A 22174-nucleotide genomic window follows, 5' to 3' on the forward strand; every position below is an offset into this window, starting at 1 on the left:
CAGGATATGTTTGTCATCTTACATTTCTGGATTGAACAGTATTGCTCCCACACTGGTAAGCATGGGCATAAAGGCAGAAGCCACTTCCCTAGCAGCCAGTCAGCTGCACAGCAAACATAAAAATAAGAGATTCTGAGTCATATGAAATGCAAGCCTCCATTAGGACTAATCTTTTGTGTTTATTTGCTTCAGGGGATGTACAAATACCTTGAGAGATGTTTCTCAGACTTCAAGCAGAGAGGCTTTGTGGTTGGGTATGACACTCGGGGTCAAGTAACTAGCAGCTGCAGCAGCCAGAGGTACAGAGTTAATTGTTTCAAAGATTAAGTTGAAATAGAATAAAACATATTAAAAAATTTTTTGTCCAGTAGTAGGATTTCCGAAACAGTAGACTATCAGATAGAAATGTGATCACATGCTAATATTTACTTTAGAGCTGAAATAGAAGAAAAAGTGTTTCAAAGAAAAGCTTTAGATTTACAGAAAGAAGTAAAAATTTAAAATATTTAGAGTTCATATTTAGAATGACATCATAGCTTATAACTTTAGTATTTTGGCAAAGGCACTAGGTAGTAGTAATTATGTAGCTTATATTCTCATTATATGCCTATTAGATTAGTTTTAGGGTGTTTTTTCGGGGTAATAATGCATATTGAGTTTATCAAAGTGTACTTTGATATCACTTTTTCCATTCTTTCTGCCTTTTATACATTTTATTTCTTAGTAAAAGAGCCATCAAAAGATGAATGAGGGAAAAAGAGGAAATTGAAATATCAATTCTATTAGTTGTTAAACTCTTTTTTAAAAAAAAGTCTTATTTATTTAAAATTTTCCAATTAGGTCATGAAGTTTAAATAATCAGTTATTATAAGAATAGGCTATATTAGGCTACTATTTATTCAGACTAATTATAATATGAAGCATCTATGTGGAAGGTTGGTTTTTAAAAAGTATGGTAGGCAAAGGACTAAATGAAATCTCCCTTTTTTTAGGCTTGCTAAACTCACTGCTGCAGTCTTGCTGGCCAAAGACGTTCCTGTGTACCTTTTTTCAAGATATGTTCCTACACCTTTTGTAGTAAGTGTGTTGTGTTAGTGATCATATAGCTTGCTGCTCTTGAAAATATTTCTTAAATCAACTAGGATTCAAATCTTTTTTGTGCATGTAGTTCTGTGTTGAGTAATATAAGGGACCAATGGAAGAAAAACAAATTTTGCTTTAAGTTTATTTTCATTCAACAGACATTTGTTCAACTTAGCTGAGAACTTGATCTATAAATGTTGACAAGTCTACAGTTATAGTGGAATATTTTAATATCTTCTTTCAGAAATTGATTCATTGGGCAGACAAAAATGATGAAGGATAGATTTGAATACATTGTTAGCTGACTTGATCTGGGAGTGTGTGTGTATGTGTGTAAAAATTCTCTATTGTGTGATGATAGGATTTACATTATTATTAAGCAGAATCACAGTCCCAACAAATGCCAAAGAGCTGCTTATCAAGCCATATACCTGGACCCCAATGCAATAAAATCAGAAATAAAAAAGCCCATAAATCCTCCCCTGTTTGGAATTTTAAAAACACACTCATAAACTATTCATGGATTAAGGAAGATAACATAATGCAGATTAGAAATGACAGGCAGTCCTTGCTTTGCACAGTGTGGGGGCTATTAAGACAGTTGTACAAGCCAAAACCATGCCAAGTGATCTTTTCTTTTTCTTTTCTTTTCTTTTTTTTTTTTTTTTTTTTTTACACTTTAAGTTCTAGGGTACATGTGCACAACGTGCAGGTTTGTTACACATGTATACATGTGCCATGTTGGTTTATCACAGCACTATTCACAATAGCAAAGACTTGGAACCAACCCAAATGTCCATCAATGATAGACTGGATTAAGAAAATGCCAAATGATCTTAATCATCAATGAGAAAAATTATGACTGTTCCATGACCTTTAACTTTTTTTTTTTTTTCCCACAACATTAAAAACACTCTTACTCTTGGTAAAAATGTATAGGAAAAAGAAAAAACTATGGAAAAACTAATGTTTATTTAGGTACATTGTAATTTAAAACAAAGAAACATTGATAACTAAAATACTTTATTTCTTTGTAAAAAGAACTTATCAGAAGGCTGGGGGTGATGGCTCATGCCTGTAATCCCAGCACTTTGGAAGGCCAAGGCAGGTGGATCACCTGAGGTCAGGAGTTTCAGACCAGCCGGACCAACACAGTGGAACACGATCTCTACTAAAAATACAAAAATTAGCCAGGCGTGGTGGCGCATGCCTGTAATCCCAGCTACTCAGGAAGCTGAGGCACGAGAATTGCTTGAACCTGAGAGGCAGAGGTTGCAGTGAGCTGAGATTGTGCCACTGAACTCCAGCCTGGACAACAGAGCAAGACTCCGTCTCAATCAATCAATAAATAAAACTTATCAGGAGATAAACAGAGCTTGCTTCTTATGACTATAATTTATTTATATTACAAGCAAGCATCTTGATCTGTGCCTTGGCAAATTGTTACTATACCTTTCTGAGTTTGGATACACGTCCCGCATCTTATCCTTTGTTAATTTCAATCTTGTGAAATATCTCAGGGAGTTCCTTTAATGTGAAGATTTCTTTGTTGGTGTCACTTCTTCTGGGACATCTTCATTCTTCTCATCACAGCCTCGTTCCTCATTTAATCCATGTGTTCCCCTTCACTACACTTCCCTGGTAGTATGTCTAAAGTCTCTTGAATGGCAGCAGTGTCAGCATTCCCACTTATTTTTTCTATAACTTCATTTATGTTCAATTCAAATTTCCCTCTATTATTACTCCTTTTTGTTTATTTGCTGCACTTTCACCTTTGTTGGCTAATTCCTACTTTCCATTATCCATTTTTGTACACTGTCAAAAGGGGCTATTACTGGGAGAAAAGGAGGCAATAGAGCCACATGTTTTGCAGTTTGTGTGAGCGCTAAATAACAGATGCTCAGTGACCAATCACTGACACCCTTTTAAAGAGTGACATGATTGATCACTCATCATGGTGTGGCTCTGTTATAAATGTAGGGATGTGTGGACTGAAGAGCTGGAAGCCAAGTGTGTACTTGATGCAGTTATGGTTAATATTACCATGGTAAATGAAATTTGAACATGTTGTTGGGAGACTGGAGCTATTTAACAAAAGCATAGTATCAGTAATTCATGTATAGGAACTGAGCAAAGCAAGGACTGCCTGTAGGTATTTAAAAGTGAGCAATAATGAAAACAATATGTAGTAAAAATTATGGGTTTTAACTAAAGCCCTACTTAGAGGGAAATGTATAGCCTTAATGAATATATAAGGAAAAACAGATTTTAAAATAATGAGTTGGTTTTCGCTTAACATGTTTGTACTAAAACAGAAGAAATCCAAAAAAGTAAAAGGAAGGAAATCTTATAATAAAGGTGTAAGGAAAAATCAAGTAAATAGAAAATAAAGAGGGTATTAACAAAAGCAATATCATACTATAATGCTTTTCCTGTCATTTAATCAAAGTTATTCTCATGTCAAATGTGTAAATAGCTAGGAAGCAAAATGGAACTATGGTGTTATTTATTTTTCAGCCATATGCAGTTCAGAAGCTCAAAGCAGTTGCAGGTGTGATGATTACTGCCTCTCACAACCGCAAGGAAGACAATGGATACAAGGTAAACCTTAGACTCCTGACCTTTGTTTATCTTATAGGTCATCTTTTTTATTCAAATAATATGTGCTGAGTATGTTTTCTATACTGGAGAGCAGAGCTGGACATTGGGAACAGAAAGTTAAAAACACTGAGGCTGGTCCTCAAAGAATGTGTATCCCTAATGGCATTTATTACTTCTCAATGTGTACAATTACAAAAATCTCTTCTTTAGTTCTTTTATTTCTAATTGTCCTTGATTTCTCTATCCCTTCCTAAATCCATCCTCTCTACCATTTCATAAAGTCACATTGCAGCAAGAACTTGAAAAATGAGTGGGAGTTTTCAACAACAGAGCCAGAGGAATGGTACCTTATCCTCACTCTCCTCTCCCTCTGACTTTCTGCTGGAGCTCCTTGTTGGCCACAGGATTCCACTTGATGGGTCAGCCTCTGTGGCAGAAAGCAGAGTGGAGAAGGGTGAAAAGTGGCTTTGGAGGGGAAATAGAAGAATGCAGCACAGTATTGAACCACCGTTTGGGGCTTCTGAGTGGGTGATAAGCCTGCGTTCCTATAGGTAGTTGGATATATAGACTTGTAGCTCAGGGGAGAAATCTGGACTTAAGTTATAGAGTTTTGGGTCACCACACATGTTAGAGCAAAATTAGCACTTGCTATGTTTGAGGAGCTAGAGAACAGAGGGGAGCAGCGGTATGACTGGAATGCAGTGGGCACAGGAAGGGAAGGAATGAAGAAACAAGCAGGAGGCAGATTATGCAGACTTATAAGCTCCAAGGCAAGGGGTTTGGGTTTTATCAAAAGAATAAAAAGCCACTGAAGAACTTTAAGCAGGAAAGTTTATGTTCTAAGGGATTATCTGTCTGTTTCGTGGAGGATGGATTGCAGGGAGAACAATGGAAGCAGGGAAGAGACCAGTTAGGGTGCTTTGGTTCAGACAGAAGACAACAATGGTTTAGAATGGTGATTGGTAGAGGACATGGGCAGAGGTAAACATATTCAACCTCTATTTTAGACACAGCATCTGTAGAACCTGTTAGTAGATTAAATGTTAGGGAAAGGAATTCTTGGTTTTTGTTTGGGTGGGTGGTAATGTTAATTTACAGAGATAAGAGATTGAAGGAGGACCACTCTTAGGTGTATATGTTATGGGGTAATCAAGAACTCTGTTCTAGATACACTAATTTTGAGGTGCCTGTTAGAGGTGTCTGTTAGAGGGTTCTTGATTCCTCCACAGCATTTACACCTAAGAGTGGTCCTCCTTCAGCGCAGTGGTATGATCACTGTAGCCTCAAATTCCTGAACTCAGGGGGTTCTCCAGCCTCAGCCTCTCATGTAGCTGGGGCTACAGGCGTGTACCACTTGACTGCCTTTTTTTTTCTTCCTCCCTCCCTCCCTTCCTTCTCTTTCTCTTTCTTTCTTTTTTTATTTATTTATTTTTATTTTTTAAGATAAGGTCTTGCTCTGTCACCAAGGCTGGAGTGCAGTGGCACAATCACAGCTCACTGCAGCCTCAACCTTCCAAGTTCAAGCAATCCTCCTGCCTCAGCCTCCCAACCATAGGCATGAGTCACCATACCCAGCTAATTTTTTATATCTAGTAGAGACAGGGTCTTGCTATGTTGCCCAGGCTGTGGGTCTAGTTTCTTTATGATGAATTATCTTATTTATTTGACCCTCCTCACCCCCATCCCCTAAATATAAGTTCGTAGGTAGAGAGACTTAGTCTGCCTTGATATTCATTGCTATTGAACATATTTGGCACATAGTGGACCCTCAAATATTTTTTCTCCTTAATATGTGAGCACAAGGTTAAAAAGTTAAACAGTAAAAAGTATCTGTCCCATCTCTGTCCCCTAGTACTCTTTCTCAGAAGCAAATACTGTTTCCAGTTTCATTTCTGTTTAGGGATAGTCCACACATATATAAATATATATGTGTTTGTCACTTCCCCGTCTTTTTCCCCATAAATGGTAGGGTATTATATAATAGTGTTCTGTGCCTTGCTGATTTCACACAACAATATGTCTTACAGACTGTCTTTTTCTTTCTCCCTCTCCCTTCCCCTCTTCTCGTTCTATGTGTATGTATGTGTATATATGTATATACATGTATATATACACACATATAGATGTACATATATATACATACATGTGTATATATAGTCAATATGTATATTTTAACCTGTGCTTGTATATTAAGGAAAAAATATATATGTATGTGTGTGTGCTTGTATATGTATATATTTGTATATGTGACATTGTATTTTTTGGAGAGCCCGGGAGAGGAGAGGGCTCCTCTCTCAGAGAGTGCAGTGAACTGTGATCACACCACTGCACTCCAGCCTGGGCTACAGAGTGAAACTCTGTTTCAAAAAAGAAAAGAAAAAAAAACAAAGATGAATGTAGAAGAATGTTTATTGTGGCACTGTTTATACATAGCAGAAGATCAGAAGCAAATGAAATGTTCATCAATAGAGGATTGATTACATAAATTATGATTCATCTATATAGATTTTTAAAGATGAATGAAGCAGATATACATATGTATGAATGGCATGAATATATACATATACGAATGATATGAATATATATATATGCATGAATGTATATGCTTTATTCATAAAATTAATTTCATCTATGCATTTTTTAATGTGACTACTAGAAAATTTTAAATTTTATATGTGGCTTGCATTTGTGGTGCACATACTTCTTTTGGGCACTGCTGATCTATACGATAGATTTTTAGAGGTGAAACTTTGGGGTTTTTGTGTTTTTGTGTTTGTTTTTTGAGATGGAGACTCGCTCTGTCACCCAAGCTGGAGTGCAGTGGCACAATCTCGGCTCACTGCAACCTTCGCCTCCGAGGTTCAAGCTATTCTCCTGCCTCAGCCTCCTGGGTAGCTGGTACTACAGGCGTGCACCACCACACCTAGCTAATTTTTGTATTTTTAGTAGAGACAGGATTTTGCCATGTTGGCCAGGCTGGTCTTGAACCCCTGACCTCAAGTGATCCTCCTGCCCCCGCCTCCCAGAATGCTGTGAGCCACTGTGCCTGGCCTAGAGGTGAAACTTTTGGATCAAAGGGAATATGCAAAGAAAGTTTGGCATTCCCTATTCAAGGTAGTCGTGCCATTTAATAACCTCATCAACAATATATGAGGGCCTTTATCCTTTATCTTCCATGATTGTATCATCAAAGCTTTTAATCTTTGCCAATCAGATGGGTGGAAATGTTATTTTTAATCTGTACCTGTCTTATGAGTGAGATTGAGTGTCTTTTCATGTATTTATAAGATATTTGTGTTTCCCTTTCTGAGAAGTCTGTTAAAGGATTTTTTTTTAACAAACTTTATTTTGTAGAGCTGTTTTAGATTCACAGCAAAATTCAGCAGAGGGTTCAGAGATTTCCCATGTACCCACTTGTCCCTACATATGCATTAACAACATCCCCCACCAGAGTGGTACATTTGATGAGCCTACATTGACATGTCATTATCACCCAAAGCCCATAGTTTATGTTAGGGTTCATTCTTCATTTGTACATTCTTTGGGTTTTGACAAATGAATAATGACACGTATCCACCATTATAGTTTCATACAGAGTATTTCCATTGCCTCCAGAATTCTCCGTGTTGTGCCTGTTCATCCATTTCTCCTCTTTAACCCCTGGCAAACACTGATCTTTTTACTGTCTCCACAGTTTTGCCTTTTCCAGAGTGTCATATTGTTGGAATATACAATATATAGCCTTTTTAGATTGGCTTCTTTCACATAGTAATTCCCTCCATGTCTTTTCATGGCTGGATAGCTCATTTCTTTTTTTAGCACAGAAGAAGAATATTCCATTGTCTGGATGTACCACAGTTTATTTCCCCATTCACCTACTGAAGAACATCATAGATTCTTCCAAGTTTTGGCAATTATGAATAAAGCTGCTATAAACATTTGTGTGCACATTTTTGTATGGACATAAGTCTTCATTCCTTTGAGTAAATACCAAGGAATGTGAGTGCTGAATCATATGACAAGAGTATGTTTAGTTTTGTAAGAAACTGCCAAACTGTCTCTAAAGTGGCTATTTAAATCCCCACCAGCAATGAACGAGAGCTTCTGTTGCTCCACATCCTTGCCAGCATTTGCTATTGTCAGTGTTCTGGATTTTGGCCATTCTAATAGGTGTGCAGTAGTATCTCATTGTTGTTTTAATTTCCATTTTTCTGATGACATATGACGTGAAACATGTTTTCATATGCTTCTTTGCCATCTGTGTATTCTTTCTGGTGAAGTGTCTATTTTGCTTTCTTATTGTTGAGTTTTAAGAATTCTTTATATATTTTGGATAACAGTCCTTTTTCAGATATATCTTTCGCAAATATTTCTCCTGGTCCGGCTTGTCTTTTTATTCACTTGGCAGTGCCTTTTGCAGAGCAGAAAATTTTATTTTCATTTTAAATCCAGCTTATCAATTCTTTCTTTCATGGATCATACCTTTGGTGGTGTACCTAAACATTTATTGCCAGCTGGGTGCCGTGGTTCACGCCTGTAATCCCAGCACTTTGGGAGGCCAAGGCGGGTGGATCGCCTGAGGTCAGGAGTTTGAGACCAGACTGGTTAACATGGTGAAACCCCGTCTCTACTAAAAATACAAAAAAAAAAAAAAATTAGCTGGGCATGGTGGCAGGTACCTGTAATCCCAGCCACTCGGGAGGCTGAGGCAGCAAAATCGCTTGAACCTGGGAGGCAGAGGTTGCAGTGAGCCAAGACTGTGCCATTGCACTCCAGCCTGGGCAACAAGAGTGAAACTCCATCTGAAAAAAAAAAATAGTTATTGCCAAACCCAAGATCCTCTAGACTTCCTCTCATCATATCCTCTAGGAGTTTTATAGTTTTGCATCTGTTAATCTATTTGCTCATTATTCTTTTGCTGTTTCTTATTGATTTATGGGAACTCTTTCTATGTAAAAAGCAGCTCTTGGCCATCTGTTTTGCAGACATTTCCTCCCAGTCCTCTTGACTTTATTTGTGTTATTTTTCCATGCATGATATTATGGTATTTTTCCCATTTGAAAGCAAAGTTATTTTGGCATTTTTATTGGTATCATATTTTATTTATATATTAATTTAGAGAGCTTCGATATTTTAATAATTGAGTCTCCCTATTCAAGAATAGGGTGTGTCTTTCTATTCTTTCAAGACTTCTTTTAGATTCTTTACTAGCATTTTAAACATTTTTTTAAGATAATTAAATCATTTATTGATTACATATGATAATGGATGAAACACAAGCTTCATTCCCATTTATATTTTATCTGGTAACATTATTCATTTTAGATATATTGCATAGAATGTGTCAACAGTCATTTTTATAACCAATAATTCCATGATTTTGCTTGGGTAATCCCTTTTAATGGTGAAGTTCAGGTCACAACAGTAACTGTAAGTTCAACTACACCAAGGTTTCTGAAGACAATGATTTCTCTACCCAAGCAAGTTGTATATAAACTCCAAATAGAACCTGGCATCACTCTGAAGGAATTCTAACTTCACACTGTTGGGGAAATTTACCAAGATGGCTTCAGAGTACACTAACTTTACACAGCACATTAAAAAAAAGAGAGACACATTTATTCAGCATCATGATCAGACTATTACATTTAGCAATCAACAGCATGGGTGCAAAAAAAAAAGTCTGTATTAAAACTCTTTGTTGGAATGCTTTGCACTTTCCACAGAACAGGAACTAAAATAACTTGTTATATAATTTGTCACAAATACAGTCCTCGAGTTTTTTGCCCATACGCATGAGTATTTGTCTGAAACATGTCTTCTTTGTCAGAGTTAGGCCCTGCCACCACTGTGCTTGGCTGAGTTCACAGATCTGTTGTAACCTGTAGCTTCCCTGTCACTTCTCTGGCTCTCCTCTCATGCTAAGCTTTGTTTCCTGGCAGTAATTAAAATCTTCTGCCACTGCCAAGCTACTGTTGCTACTGGAACCACTATAGCCACCTTGGTTTCATAATTAGTAAAGTATTGGCCTCCACCACCATAGGGGCCAGGGCTTCTGTCTCCAAAGTTTCCTCCCTTGGTGGGTCCAATTTTTTTTTTTTTTGAGATGGAATCTCGCTCTGTTGCCCAGGCTAGAGTGTAGTGGTGCGAGTTCAGCTCACTGCAAGCTCCTCCTCCCGGGTTCAAGCAATTCTCCTGCCTCAGCCTCCCGAGTAGCTGGGACTATAGGCGCCTGCCACCACGCCCGGCTAATTTTTGTATTTTTAGTAGAGATGGGGTTTTGTCATGTTGGCCAGGCTGCCCTCGAACTCCTGACCTCAGGTGATCCACCCACCTTAGCCTCCCAAAGTGCTGGGATTACAGGCATGAGCCACCACGCCTGGCCGGGTCCAAAATTTGAAGACTGATTGTTGTAATTGCCAAAGTCATTGTAACTTCCACCACCTCCAAAATTGCTTCCATCATTACCAAATCCGTTATAGCCATCCCCACTGCCACCATATCCACCACCGCCATGGCTGCCACCAAAGCCACCAAAACCATTGAAGTTTCCTCCACAACCAAAGTTGTCCTTCCCACCGAAACCACCTCCACGACCACCACCAAAGTTTCCAGAGCCACTTCGACCTCTTTGGCTGGATGAAGCACTAGCCATCTCTTGCTTTGACAGGGCTTTCCTAACTTCACAGTTGTGGCCATTCACAGTATAGTATTTCTGAATGACAAATCTTATCCATGGAGTCATGGTCATCAAAGGTTACAAAGACAAGCCCCTTTTCTTGCCACTGCCTCGGTCAGTCATGATTACAGTTGCTTCATTTTTTTCCCATACTGTTCAAAATAATCTCTTAGGTGATGTTCTTCAGTGTCTTCTTTAATGCTGCCAACAAATGTCTTTTTCACAGTTAAGTGGGCACCTGGTCTTTGAGAATTTTCTCTTGAGACAGGTCTCTTTGGTTCCACAACTCTTCCATCCACCTTGTGTGGCCTTGCATTCATGGCTGCATCCACCTTCTCCACAGTGGCATATGTGACAAAACAAAGCCCTTGGAGCACTTGGTATTAGGGTCTCTCATTACCACGCAGTCCGTGAGCATTCTCCATTGCTCAAATGGCTCCTCAGGCTCTCATCGGTTATTTCAAAACTCACCTCTCCAAGGAAGAGCTTCCTCGGCTGTTCAGGCTTTTTAGGAGACTCTGACTTAGATATGATGGCAGGGAAGAGAGACTTTAATGATGCTTCCTCAGCAGTGTCCACAGGCAGAAAGGAGTAAGCTGACCTAAACGTTTTTTTAAACTAGATTTTTCAGATTTTTTTTTTTTTTTTTTTTTGAGACGGAGTCTTGCTCTGGCTGGAGTGCAGTGGCCAGATCTCAGCTCACTGCAAGCTCCGCCTCCCGGGTTTATGCCATTCTCCTGCCTCAGCCTCCGGAGTAGCTGGGACTACAGGCGCCCGCCACCTCACCCGGCTAGATTTTTGAATTTTTTTTAGTAGAGATGGAGTTTCACTGTGTTAGCCAGGATGGTCTCGATCTCCTGACCTCGTGATCCGCCCATCTCGGCCTCCCAAAGTGCTGGGATTACAGGCTTGAGTCACCGCGCCCGGCCCGGATATTTTTTAATGTTTATTCCTGGACGTATTTTGTTGCATGAATTTTTATGTTACTATATCAGATAGGGATGCTTTCTGGTGCAGATTAAGTAAAACCAGCAAAAGTGGCTTAAGCTGATAGAAATTCATTTTTCTCACGTAACAAAACGTCCAGGGGTAGGTGGCCACAGGCATGGTTCTGTAGCTCCATGATGTCAGGCCTTGTGTCTTGTAGTTTTTCTGGCTTACCCTCAAGCATGGTCATCACATGGTGGTTGCTGTACCTCCAGGCATCACCTCCACAGATAAGGCAAGGAGAAGGGGACCGGGAGAAAGAACAGGATTTTTTTTTCTTATGTTTTATAAATTTTCACGTGAGCTTTCAGGACTTACGGAGATAATCTTTTTTTATGGCTTGAAATGTGGGAGCATCCCTCCAGAACAGTTTTGTTTGTTTTAAGCATTCTGGGTTTTTTGTTTGTTTTAAAAATTCTGCTAGAACCTCAAGGGTTTCACTGACTGGGGACAGTTTCTGTGTTAATTTATTGTTTCTCATCCTAAAATAATTGAAGTGCAGACCTTGGATTTGAAATTTTTTTAAATTACCCAGAACCCAAGAAGAGACATGCTTCCTCACGATCTCTATAATAGTGGGCAGGACTTTTTCTATTCTGCATTTTCACTGAGCGTGAAATGCTTCAACGATGCCATTTTTATTTGGGGGTCTCAGTTCCAACTCCCTACCTTGCACGTGGGCATTACAACCCAAGAACCAGATAAATGGACAGTTCTCAAACCCTAAGTAACCACAATCTCAGTCCCACAGGCTTATCATTACGCTTTTTAATTCTTTTTCTCTCACTGCCTAGAGTTGTCCCTTTCCTCTTGTGGATTATGCTATGCATTTAAGATAATGTTTTTTCTCTTTTATATAGCATTTTGAAGTGTTTATAGAACACAGATTTTTAGGTCATCTGGTTAATCATATTCTTTGCATAGAGATTAGTACATAGTACAGATTCAAATGTATTCTTCTTTCCTTCATTCAGGATGCAATAGAGGGGATTTGTGTCCTATACATGGTGGAAGTCACCATAGATGTTCTCTAACCTTCCAAATTTGAAATCCTATAAATTAATAGAATTACATTTTCATGCTTTTTTGGTAACTGTTCCTAATGTCTTATTGATCAGGCTATTTGACAAACTGAAAACTCATTGAAATTTATATGGATAATTAACATGTTAATTGTTAATAAACTATATTTGGTATGATGTAAATTCTACTTTATAATAGAAAGATGACTTTTTTCTATATCACATAACTACTTTATAATGAGTTAAATAGTATCAAGTTTTAAGGAATATTCTATGGTTTCTTGGATTATCTTTAGTAGATAGTTACAGGTTTAAGAGTATAATTGGACACTATGGCATATGCATATTATAATGTTATCATAATAATTAGGCCTGCTTGCATTTTACTCATATTGTTATTAAGGTATACTTCTAAAAGAAAATCATATATAATCATTTGATTGAAGAATCCCTGTAGAGTAATTACTATCTGTATCTTTTAATATTTGTTAAATTAGTCCTATGTTGACATTTTTTGCTTGATCAATTTGATATGCTTTTTTTTTTCTTTTTTTTTTGAGACGGAGTCTCGCTCTGTAGCCCAGGCTGGAGTGCAGTAGCACAATCTCGGCTCACTGCAAGCTCCGCCTCCCAGGTTCACACTATTCTCCTGCCTCAGCCTCCTCAGTAGCTGGGACTACAGGCGCACACAACCACACCTGGCTAATTTTTTGTATTTTCAGTAGAGACGGCGTTTCACCATGTTAGCCAGGATGGTCTTGATCTCCTGACCTCGTGATCTGCCTGCTTCAGCCTCCCAAAGTGCTGGGATTACAGACATGAGCCACGACACCCGGCCTCAATTTGATATGCTTTTTAGTAAAGCTGAAGATCTCTACTATAGGTAAGAAAAGATCTGACAAGCATTTTAAGTGATTATGGTTATATTTACTTATTATCTAGGTTTACTGGGAAACCGGTGCTCAGATCACGTCACCTCATGATAAAGAAATTCTAAAATGTATAGAAGAATGTGTGGAACCCTGGAATGGTTCCTGGAATGATAATTTAGTGGATACCAGCCCGCTGAAGAGAGACCCTCTGCAGGATATTTGCAGGAGATACATGGAAGATCTGAAAACATCTGTTTTACAGGTATCCAAGTGGGAATATCAGATAATACTACTTTAGAATAATGTTAGCAAATGAGGAGAAGAAAAAGTGATACAAAGTGTTGTCTATTTATTAGGCTGGTCTTGAACTCCTGACCTCAGGTGATCCGCCTGCCTCAGCCTCCCAAAGTGCTGGGATTACAGGTGTGAGCCACCATGCCCAGCCTAGAGTTTCTTTCAGGAGTAGTGAGAATGTTCTAAAGTTGATCATAGTCATGGTTGACCAACTCTATGAATGTAGTGACAGCCATTGAATTGCACACTTTAAATGGGTGAATTATATGGTATATGAATTACATCTCAATAAAGCTGTTAAACAAGTTATACTTAAATATATGTATTTCCTGTATGTTAGATAAGTATATTTCATTTAAGATTTTATTTTTCCTTAACCATTTCCATATTTCCATAATTATCTCTGTAACTCTTCTATAAATAGCTAACACTATTGCTAGGAAGAATCCTGGCTGGCTGAGTGTATCTTTCCTATCCTACAAAATAATTTTAGCTTTTTCTCAACTTTATTTTAATTTCAAAAATGTACCCTTCAAGCTATCAATTGTTTGCTTCTGCATCTAAAATGATAAGTGGACAGTAATACTAGCTAAATGCTACCAGCTCTAATCACTCTAAAAAGAATTGATTCCTTTTTTATCCTTTCTGTCTTTTCTTATTTATATTTTTGTTTTTTAAAGAGTATATGGGCAAAAGCAAATTAACAAGTGAACTATTTATGAAGCTGAAGGCATAATTACACAGAGAAGAATTATTTCAAGTGACTTTACAGTTATTGACTATACATTTCTAGTGGGATATGTCCTAAGGATAAAGAACTACAAAGAAACCTCAAATTGTATTTGATAGCTGTACTGTTAGTGGTAATATTGATGGTTTTACAGATGTGGATATAAATAAATATATAGATAGAAAAACTATATATATTATAAAACAAATGGGTAACTATGTTAATGTCACTAGGATCTAAGATTTTAGTTTAAGAGAAGCAAATGTAAAATCAAATAAAATAATTTTAAAATTACAATTTTAAATTTGAATTTGAAATATGTTTTATTTACCTAAAATGCTAAAATACTAGTTCTGTTACTAATAAGGCCTATGCCTACCCCTAGAGCCCAGATTGTGGTTTCTAAATACCATTTCCTAGTAAAAGGAACCACGGCTTATTGGAGAAATTGATTCTCATCAAGGACTGGGGCAGAAAATTTACTAAATGAGCCTGAGATAGCTTTGTTTTCCTTGCCATAAAGCAGGCTAGCTTTCAGAGACACTGGGGTCATATCAAAAGGATCTAGGAGCCAACTTGAAGGGACTCCCACTGACCAAATATTGGATAGTTGGGCATCAAAAAGAATAATCACCTTAATGAATTAAAACATTAAACATAAAAAGCCTGTGACTGTTAGTAATACTAAAAAAGCTCTTTATTGGTCACCTTTGGGAGTTGCTGGACTGAAAATCACTCATGCTGAAATTTGATAAATTCTAAATTTTCTTTCTGAAAATTGATAAATGTTTGAAACTTTATCTTAATTTGTTCTGCCTTTTCTATGTGAACTGAATGTTAGGGCTAATCAAATGGTTGATAAAGAATCATTATTTTTAAAAGAAAAATCCAATAAATGCAGAAAGAATAATAGAATTTTCAAAATCACTATGTTGTGACCTCTAATAAATAATGTATCTAAGTAATTCTCATCAAGGGGTGCTAAGACCCATAGGTGAAATGTTGGTGGGAAATTTTTTGATGGAAGGATTAGGCTGACACTGGTGAATCTTAGTTTAACAGCATTAAAAGTAGAGTAGAAATTGTGTGCTTCCAGCTGTGAGTCAATAGAAAATACACAACACCTATTCTTGCCCAAAGAATTGAAACTGAATCTAATGTAACTTCTAAATGCAGCTGCCTATTTACAGAAAAAATAGGATAGAGGAGCATGTTAATACCAAAAGGATGCAGTCTACATACTGGAGATACGGGAACTTCTACAGGACAAATGGGCCAGTTTCTTCAATAAATGACATTCGGGTTGGGGAAGGAAGGGAGGAACATTTATAGATTAAAAGAGACTTGAGAGGCATAGCAATCAAATTATATGGAACCTCATTCAAGTCCTGCTTCAAGTAAAACAACTGTTAAAAGTATTTTTGAGACACTTGGGGAAAATTTGAACACAGATAGGATATTAGAGGAAAGAAATTATTGTTGATTTTGTTAGATGTAATAATGATAATATGGTTATGTTTTTAAATGCTAAAGCATTTTCATGTAAAGTAATACGTCTTGAATAAATGAGACTAGATTGACAGACTATGGAAACATATTGAAGTGAGATCATGGTTATATGGTGTTAGATATTCTGTCTTCCTAGGCATATGTTTGAAAATTGTCATAACATTTTATTTTTATTATTTGTCTTATAATAAATTTTATTTTTCATGGGAAATGGTTAGTAAATGGGAAGTTAGGATGTAGAAAGTTTTGCTGTGGAAAAGACCAAAGAAACAGAGTCTAGATGCTAGTGGAAATGATGCCGGTGAGAAAGGATTATCCACGTACTAAAGTTCTCAAGTGAGAATACATGGGGACCAGAGCAGAAGTAGAGGGGTTGACCTTTGATACAAAGAATGCTTCCTCATTATTATCAGATGGAAGAAGGAAAAAATATGGGTTGTCGGTTTGGTGTGGGGTGATTAGGAAGTTCCCATCAAATGGCTCTGTGTCTCAATGATGTATGAGGTGAAGGGGGAGGAAAGGAATAAGAAGAGAAGAGAAGGTACTAATTAAGTCACCATCTTGGAGAGTGAAAAATAAGCTTTTGGGGTAACAAAGTATGATTGCCTGGCAGCATTGAGTATGCATTCAGAATGAAGCTGTTCAGTCCTTTTGTGAGATTTATTCTAGCAATATTCAACTATTTTGGTGCAAGCCTGGAAAAGGTACACATTTGGGTTCAACAAGGTTTGGGGTATTGGATTGTCAAAGTACCCAGAGTGACATATAAGAAGGTGAGTGTAATTAGGTACCTTGCAGTCTAAACTGGAAGTGAAGAAACGGGGGGTCTACTGGCGAGTGAGAAAGACCAGTTAGGAAGTGTTTATGATGGTCTGGTGAGATAAAATACTTATTTAGATGATACTAGCTTAGCTTGTTCAGGGTATTGGCACAGCATATGCTGTGCCAGGCAGCTGTCCAAGTCAGGAAGTTGAGCCACAAAGGGAGAATGCTGTTGAAGTAAAACCCTTGATCTTTAAGTTAATACTCTTCATTTGTTGTTTGAATATCTTAGACCTCTGCTGAAGGCTTTAATCGCATTTTTCAGAATTTGATGGTTTAAGATTTGTGATCATGATCTTATGTTGATTTTCCTTTACAGGGAGTTAAACTCGAAGACCACCTTGAAATTTGTGCACACGTCTTTTCATGGGGTCGGACATGACTATGTGCAGTTGGCTTTTAAAGTGTTTGGTTTTAAGCCTCCAATTCCAGTACCAGAACAAAAAGATCCTGATCCAGACTTTTCTACTGTTAAATGTCCAAATCCTGAAGAAGGAGAATCTGTGCTGGTATTTTTTTTAGTATTTAAATTATTATTAGTTTATTAAACCATCAGAATAGGTAGAACTCATTGACAATTCAAAGATTACTTACAAAAGCAGAAAGGACTGTAGTTTACATCTTTTAATTATATTGGAGTCATAGGCTGTGTTTTGTTTAAAATGTCTATGGTGGGTGTCCCTACTTTTGGCTTCTTATTTTAAACTTAGCTGAATTCTATGCCTTCTAAAATTCCTATCACTAACACTGTGCCTACATACAGGAACATTAACATTGAATTTAGGTTCTTCAGTACAATCCAGCTTTTTGGGTCACTGTTTCAGGAACTTTCCCTGAGACTGGCAGAGAAAGAAAATGCCCGGATAGTGCTAGCCACAGATCCTGATGCAGACAGACTGGCAGCAGCAGAACTTCAGGAGAAGTATGTTATTTGATTAAAAGCTTGAACTTTGAAAAGCAATGTATTTTAAGTCTTACAAGCTCTTTGAAAATAATGAAAAGATAAGAAAAGAACACAAATCTCCTGTAAACCCGTTATCCAGAAATAACCACCTAAGTTGATACTTTGACAATTCTTTCCTGTCTTTTAGTTGAAATATTTAAAGATGTATTTGTTTTATTAAATTATGATCATAGTTTTACATCTTGATTATTTTCCACTTCAATTGTACAAAATGCTTCAAAAAATGCTTACAGTATAAGCTTTTTTCCCTGACTTTATATATTATTTGAAAATATTAATTTTTACAAAGACATAACATCCCAACAGATCACTTTATAATGTAGTTATTTCCTAACCTTGTTTTTTCCTTTTTTTTTTTTTTTTTTTGAGACAAGAGTTTCACTCTTGTTGCTTAGGCTGGAGTGCAATGGTACTATCTTGGCTCACTGCAATCTCTGCCTCCTAGGGTCAAGCAATTCTTCTGCCTCAGCCTCCCAAGTAGCTGGGACTACAGGCATGCGCCACCACACTAATTTTGTATTCTTAGTAGAGACAGGGTTTCGCCATGTTGGTCAGGGTGGGCTCGAACTCCTGACCTCAGGTGATCCTCCCACCTTGGCCTCCCAAAGTGCTGCGATGACAGGCGTGAGCCACCCATTTCCTAATCTTAGTCCTCTGGGCTGCTATGTATTTTTACCATTATAATGTGACAAATGTCCTTACCTAGAATGTATTAATTATATATCATAATTTTTCTCTCATTAAGTAAAAAATAAATGTAATGATATAATAATTTTCCAAAAGATGTCATACCATTCCTACTGTAAAATCACCCCTGGTCGGCCGGGCGCAGTGGCTCAAGCCTGTAATCCCAGCACTTTGGGAGGCCGAGACGGGCGGATCACGAGGTCAGGAGATCGAGACCATCCTGGCTAACACGGTGAAACCCCGTCTCTACCAAAAATACAAAAAATTATCCAGGCGTAGTGGCGGGCGCCTGTAGTCCCAGCTACTCCGGAGGCTGAGGCAGGAGAATGGCGTCAACCCGGGAGGCGGAGCTTGCAGTGAGCTGAGATCCGGCCACTGCACTCCAGCCCGGGCGACAGAGCGAGACTCTGTATCTAAATAAATAAATAAATAAATAAATAAATAAATAAATAAGCCCTGGTCGGTTAGAAAAGAAGTAGTAATAAATGTTTTCTCAAAAATCCCATATGATAGTTTTTGATTTTTCCTAACTGAAAGATGGTAATTTGTAGGCCTTGGAGTCAAGAAGTTTTAATGAGAAGAAAGGTCTTGACATTGCATTTTCCTTCTCTCTACAGTGGTTGTTGGAAAGTTTTCACAGGGAATGAGTTGGCAGCTTTGTTTGGGTGGTGGATGTTTGATTGCTGGAAGAAAAATAAATCAAGAAATGCTGATGTGAAGAACGTTTATATGTTAGCCACCACAGTCTCTTCTAAAATTTTGAAGGCAATTGCACTTAAAGAAGGATTTCATTTTGAAGTAAGAATCGATAATATCTGTGTGCTACTTTTAAAAGCCTATTTCTGTATGTTAAAGACATCTTCCCACCAAAACTGACTTTCATTGATTTCATTTGTAATTCCCTTATTTTTCTAATTCTGTTAACACATATTCAGTCTTTTTTGATAATTTAGACACCTTGAGCCAAAATTCATCCAGTACTGTATATGAATTTCTGGTACTAAGATGAGATATCCTTTAAAAAATACATTAATACTTATTATTCCATACAACAAATATCTGGTTTTCAGACAGGGAAAATCTAGCTCCTGGTGACCCCATCAGTAACTCAGACTTCTCTCCAAAAAGTTGTGGGTGTCATCAACCCCTTGTTTAGGCTCTTCAAGCATGGTCTTTAGGAACTTGAAGTAGTCTTCTAAATTGCATAGTAAGACCCAATGATCCTACATCCAAAAAAACAAGCAGTGGCTCTCTGTCAGTCCAGATCATTAACCTTATGAACTTAAGACCCTTAAGCTGACCATTTTGGCAGCTATGGGAACTAAGTTGCTTTTTCTCTGCCATCTTTGCCAGATATCAGTGAAAATGTCCCTGGGCATTTTTCTTGAGCCATAGTCAGGCTACAGGTCTTAATACTAATTGACTGAGTAAAAGAAAATTGTACCTGGCTCTATGAAATAGAGCTTTCAACTTTATACTTTCTAAAACGCAAATAACAAAATAGAAGATACTGAAAGTTTATTCACGCCTAAGATTTTGATGTTTTCCTAGTTTATATCTATAGCAAGAAAAAGTATAATGGGCACAAAAGAGAAAAAAGAACAATTCTAAAGACCACTATTATAATTTTATTTGCTTGTTTTGTTGTAGCAGGGAGGTTTTGACATTTTATTTTACTTTTCAGTAAGGAGGTAGAAAGGTGAATTAGGAAACAAGTTAGTAATGGTGAGCTTTGGTGTTAGGGTGTATCGCATACTCTTTCTGTTGACTCTAAAACAGATTGTGTCTTTAAAGTGAACAGTAGCTCATTAGATGAAAAGTCCTCAAATCTAATTATTTAAAGAAGTACTTAGTAACTGTCTTGGTGGTTTTATTAATAGTTAGGACACAGTGTTATGAGAAGGTACACTTGGTTCAAATTTATGTTATGCTAATACTAAAAAGCTTCATGACCTTTGATTGATTACTCAGGGAGAGTAAATCCACCAACCTTCATAGGCACTCTTATATTAGTGGTTATAATATAGCTTAAAGGACAGTTTCTGAGAAGCAGAAACTTGAAATTGAATCTTGACTCCATCTTTTATATGCAGTATAATTTTGGGCAGATTGACTTATCTTTCGAGCCTGTGTTTCAGCGATAATGTTCGTAAGCATTAAAAAAAAGATAATGGGCTTTGGGAGGCTGAGGCTTGAAGATCACAAGGTCAAGAGATCGAGACCATTCTGGCTAACATAGTGAAACCCTGTCTCTACTAAAAATACAAAAAAATTAGCCAGGCGCGGTGGCAGGTGCCTGTAGTCCCAGCTACTTGGGAGGCTGAGGCAGGAGAACTGGCGTGAACCCGAGAGGCGGAGCTTGCAGTGAGCTGGGATCTCATCACTGCACTCCAGCCTGGGCGACAGAGCTAGACTCTGTCTCAAAAAAAAAAAAAGAAAAGATAATGGGGCTGGGTGTGGTGGGTCATGCCTGTAATCCTAGCACTTTGGGAGACCGAGGCAGGTGGATCACAAGATCAGGAGTTCAAGACCAGTCTGACCAACATGATGAAGCCCCGTCTCTACTAAAAATACAAAAATTAGCTGGGCATGGTGGTGCGCCTGTAATACCAGCTACTCAGGAGGCTGAGACAGGAAAATCACTTGAACCTGGGAGATGGAGGTTGCAGTGAGCCGAGATTGCACCACTGCACTCCAGCCTGGGTGATACAGCAAGACTCTGTCTCAAAAAAAAAAAGATAATGTAAAGCACTTGGTTCAGTCCTTAATAGTAGGTGATCATAGTGTATGTGCTTATTCATGTTACTTTGTGACTATAGGAAGCACCACTTATAAATGCTGATTTATATTTGGTGTAAATCACCTAGTACTATAATCTATAAATAGTAGGTCATCAGTTGTAGCAGTGTGTGTATTTATGGCACTTTATTACTATATGTCTGCTACTCTATAAATCTTTGTGGACTGAAGACTATAGTAAAGATCATTATGTGAATGTTGTATGCATGTAGTGGCAGATTTTTCTCTAATAGGTATTTGTGAGACAGTCACTTAACTAGAATGGCCTCCTCTGCATTTCAGGAAACATTACCAGGTTTTAAATGGATTGGAAGTAGGATAATAGACCTCCTGGAAAATGGGAAAGAAGTCCTTTTTGCATTTGAAGAGTCTATTGGTATGTAGTAAATATTAAAATCTTTGAAATTTGATTGATAATTTTTTAAAATGTAATTCTGTAAGAGGAATTTTTTGTGTTCTGGTTTCATATTTTGAGTTGTAAAACTACAGAAAACTGAGAAATGTATAGATACATTTCTTATCAGAAAACAAAAAGAACCAAAGTGTCCCCTAAATACACTCAGTATTGATGAGTTTCATCTATTACTAGGCTTTTACATTTCCTTGTCCTTCTGAAGAAATGTAAAACTATTGAAATTATAGGCTTAAGTTTTCCTCTTTCCTAGTGATGGTTTTCAATCCTCAGGTTTTCTCTGTGGAACTTCAGTTTTGGATAAAGATGGGGTGAGTGCAGCTGTTGTGGTTGCTGAGATGGCATCTTACCTGGAAACCATGAACATAACATTGAAACAGCAACTGGTTAAGGTTTATGAAAAGTAAGTTCTACTATTATGAATTTCACATGTTCGATTTTTCTTTTATTGTCCTACCCTTAGTTTTCTAAATTTGTTTCTGAAGAATACACAGTATTATGAGAAGGTACACTTGGTTCACAAGTTTATGTTATGCTAATATTAAAAGTGCATCACTAAAAAGCTTCATGACCTTTGACTGATTACTCAGGGAGAGTAAATCCACCAACCTTCATAGGCACTCTTATATTAGTGTGCCTAATACTTTTTTAAAAAGTATTAAAATTATGTGAATTAAGGACTGCCATTTTTTATAAAATACTGTAGTAGGCTG

The 22174-nt window shown here is 37.5% G+C and overlaps 1 protein-coding gene and 1 pseudogene across 1 annotated transcript in view; one reads left to right on the forward strand and one right to left on the reverse strand.

Annotated features, from left to right (window-relative positions):
* The window catches only part of PGM2L1 (phosphoglucomutase 2 like 1), a 65072-nt gene that overhangs the window by 30548 nt on the left and 12350 nt on the right, over positions 1 to 22174 (forward strand). Inside the window, exons 3-11 of the mRNA XM_017885242.1 lie at positions 193 to 299; positions 993 to 1077; positions 3601 to 3684; positions 13315 to 13497; positions 16881 to 17108; positions 17424 to 17521; positions 18868 to 19048; positions 21332 to 21425; positions 21735 to 21864. Of these exons, the coding sequence (XP_017740731.1) occupies positions 193 to 299; positions 993 to 1077; positions 3601 to 3684; positions 13315 to 13497; positions 16881 to 17108; positions 17424 to 17521; positions 18868 to 19048; positions 21332 to 21425; positions 21735 to 21864 (1190 nt within the window). The remainder of the gene's footprint in view (positions 1 to 192; positions 300 to 992; positions 1078 to 3600; positions 3685 to 13314; positions 13498 to 16880; positions 17109 to 17423; positions 17522 to 18867; positions 19049 to 21331; positions 21426 to 21734; positions 21865 to 22174) is intronic.
* On the reverse strand, positions 9630 to 11739 carry LOC108537604 (heterogeneous nuclear ribonucleoprotein A1-like; annotated as a pseudogene).

This window comes from Rhinopithecus bieti, unplaced genomic scaffold (genome assembly GCF_001698545.2).
Source record: "Rhinopithecus bieti isolate Rb0 unplaced genomic scaffold, ASM169854v2 scaffold_14549, whole genome shotgun sequence".
Taxonomy (NCBI): domain Eukaryota; kingdom Metazoa; phylum Chordata; class Mammalia; order Primates; family Cercopithecidae; genus Rhinopithecus; species Rhinopithecus bieti.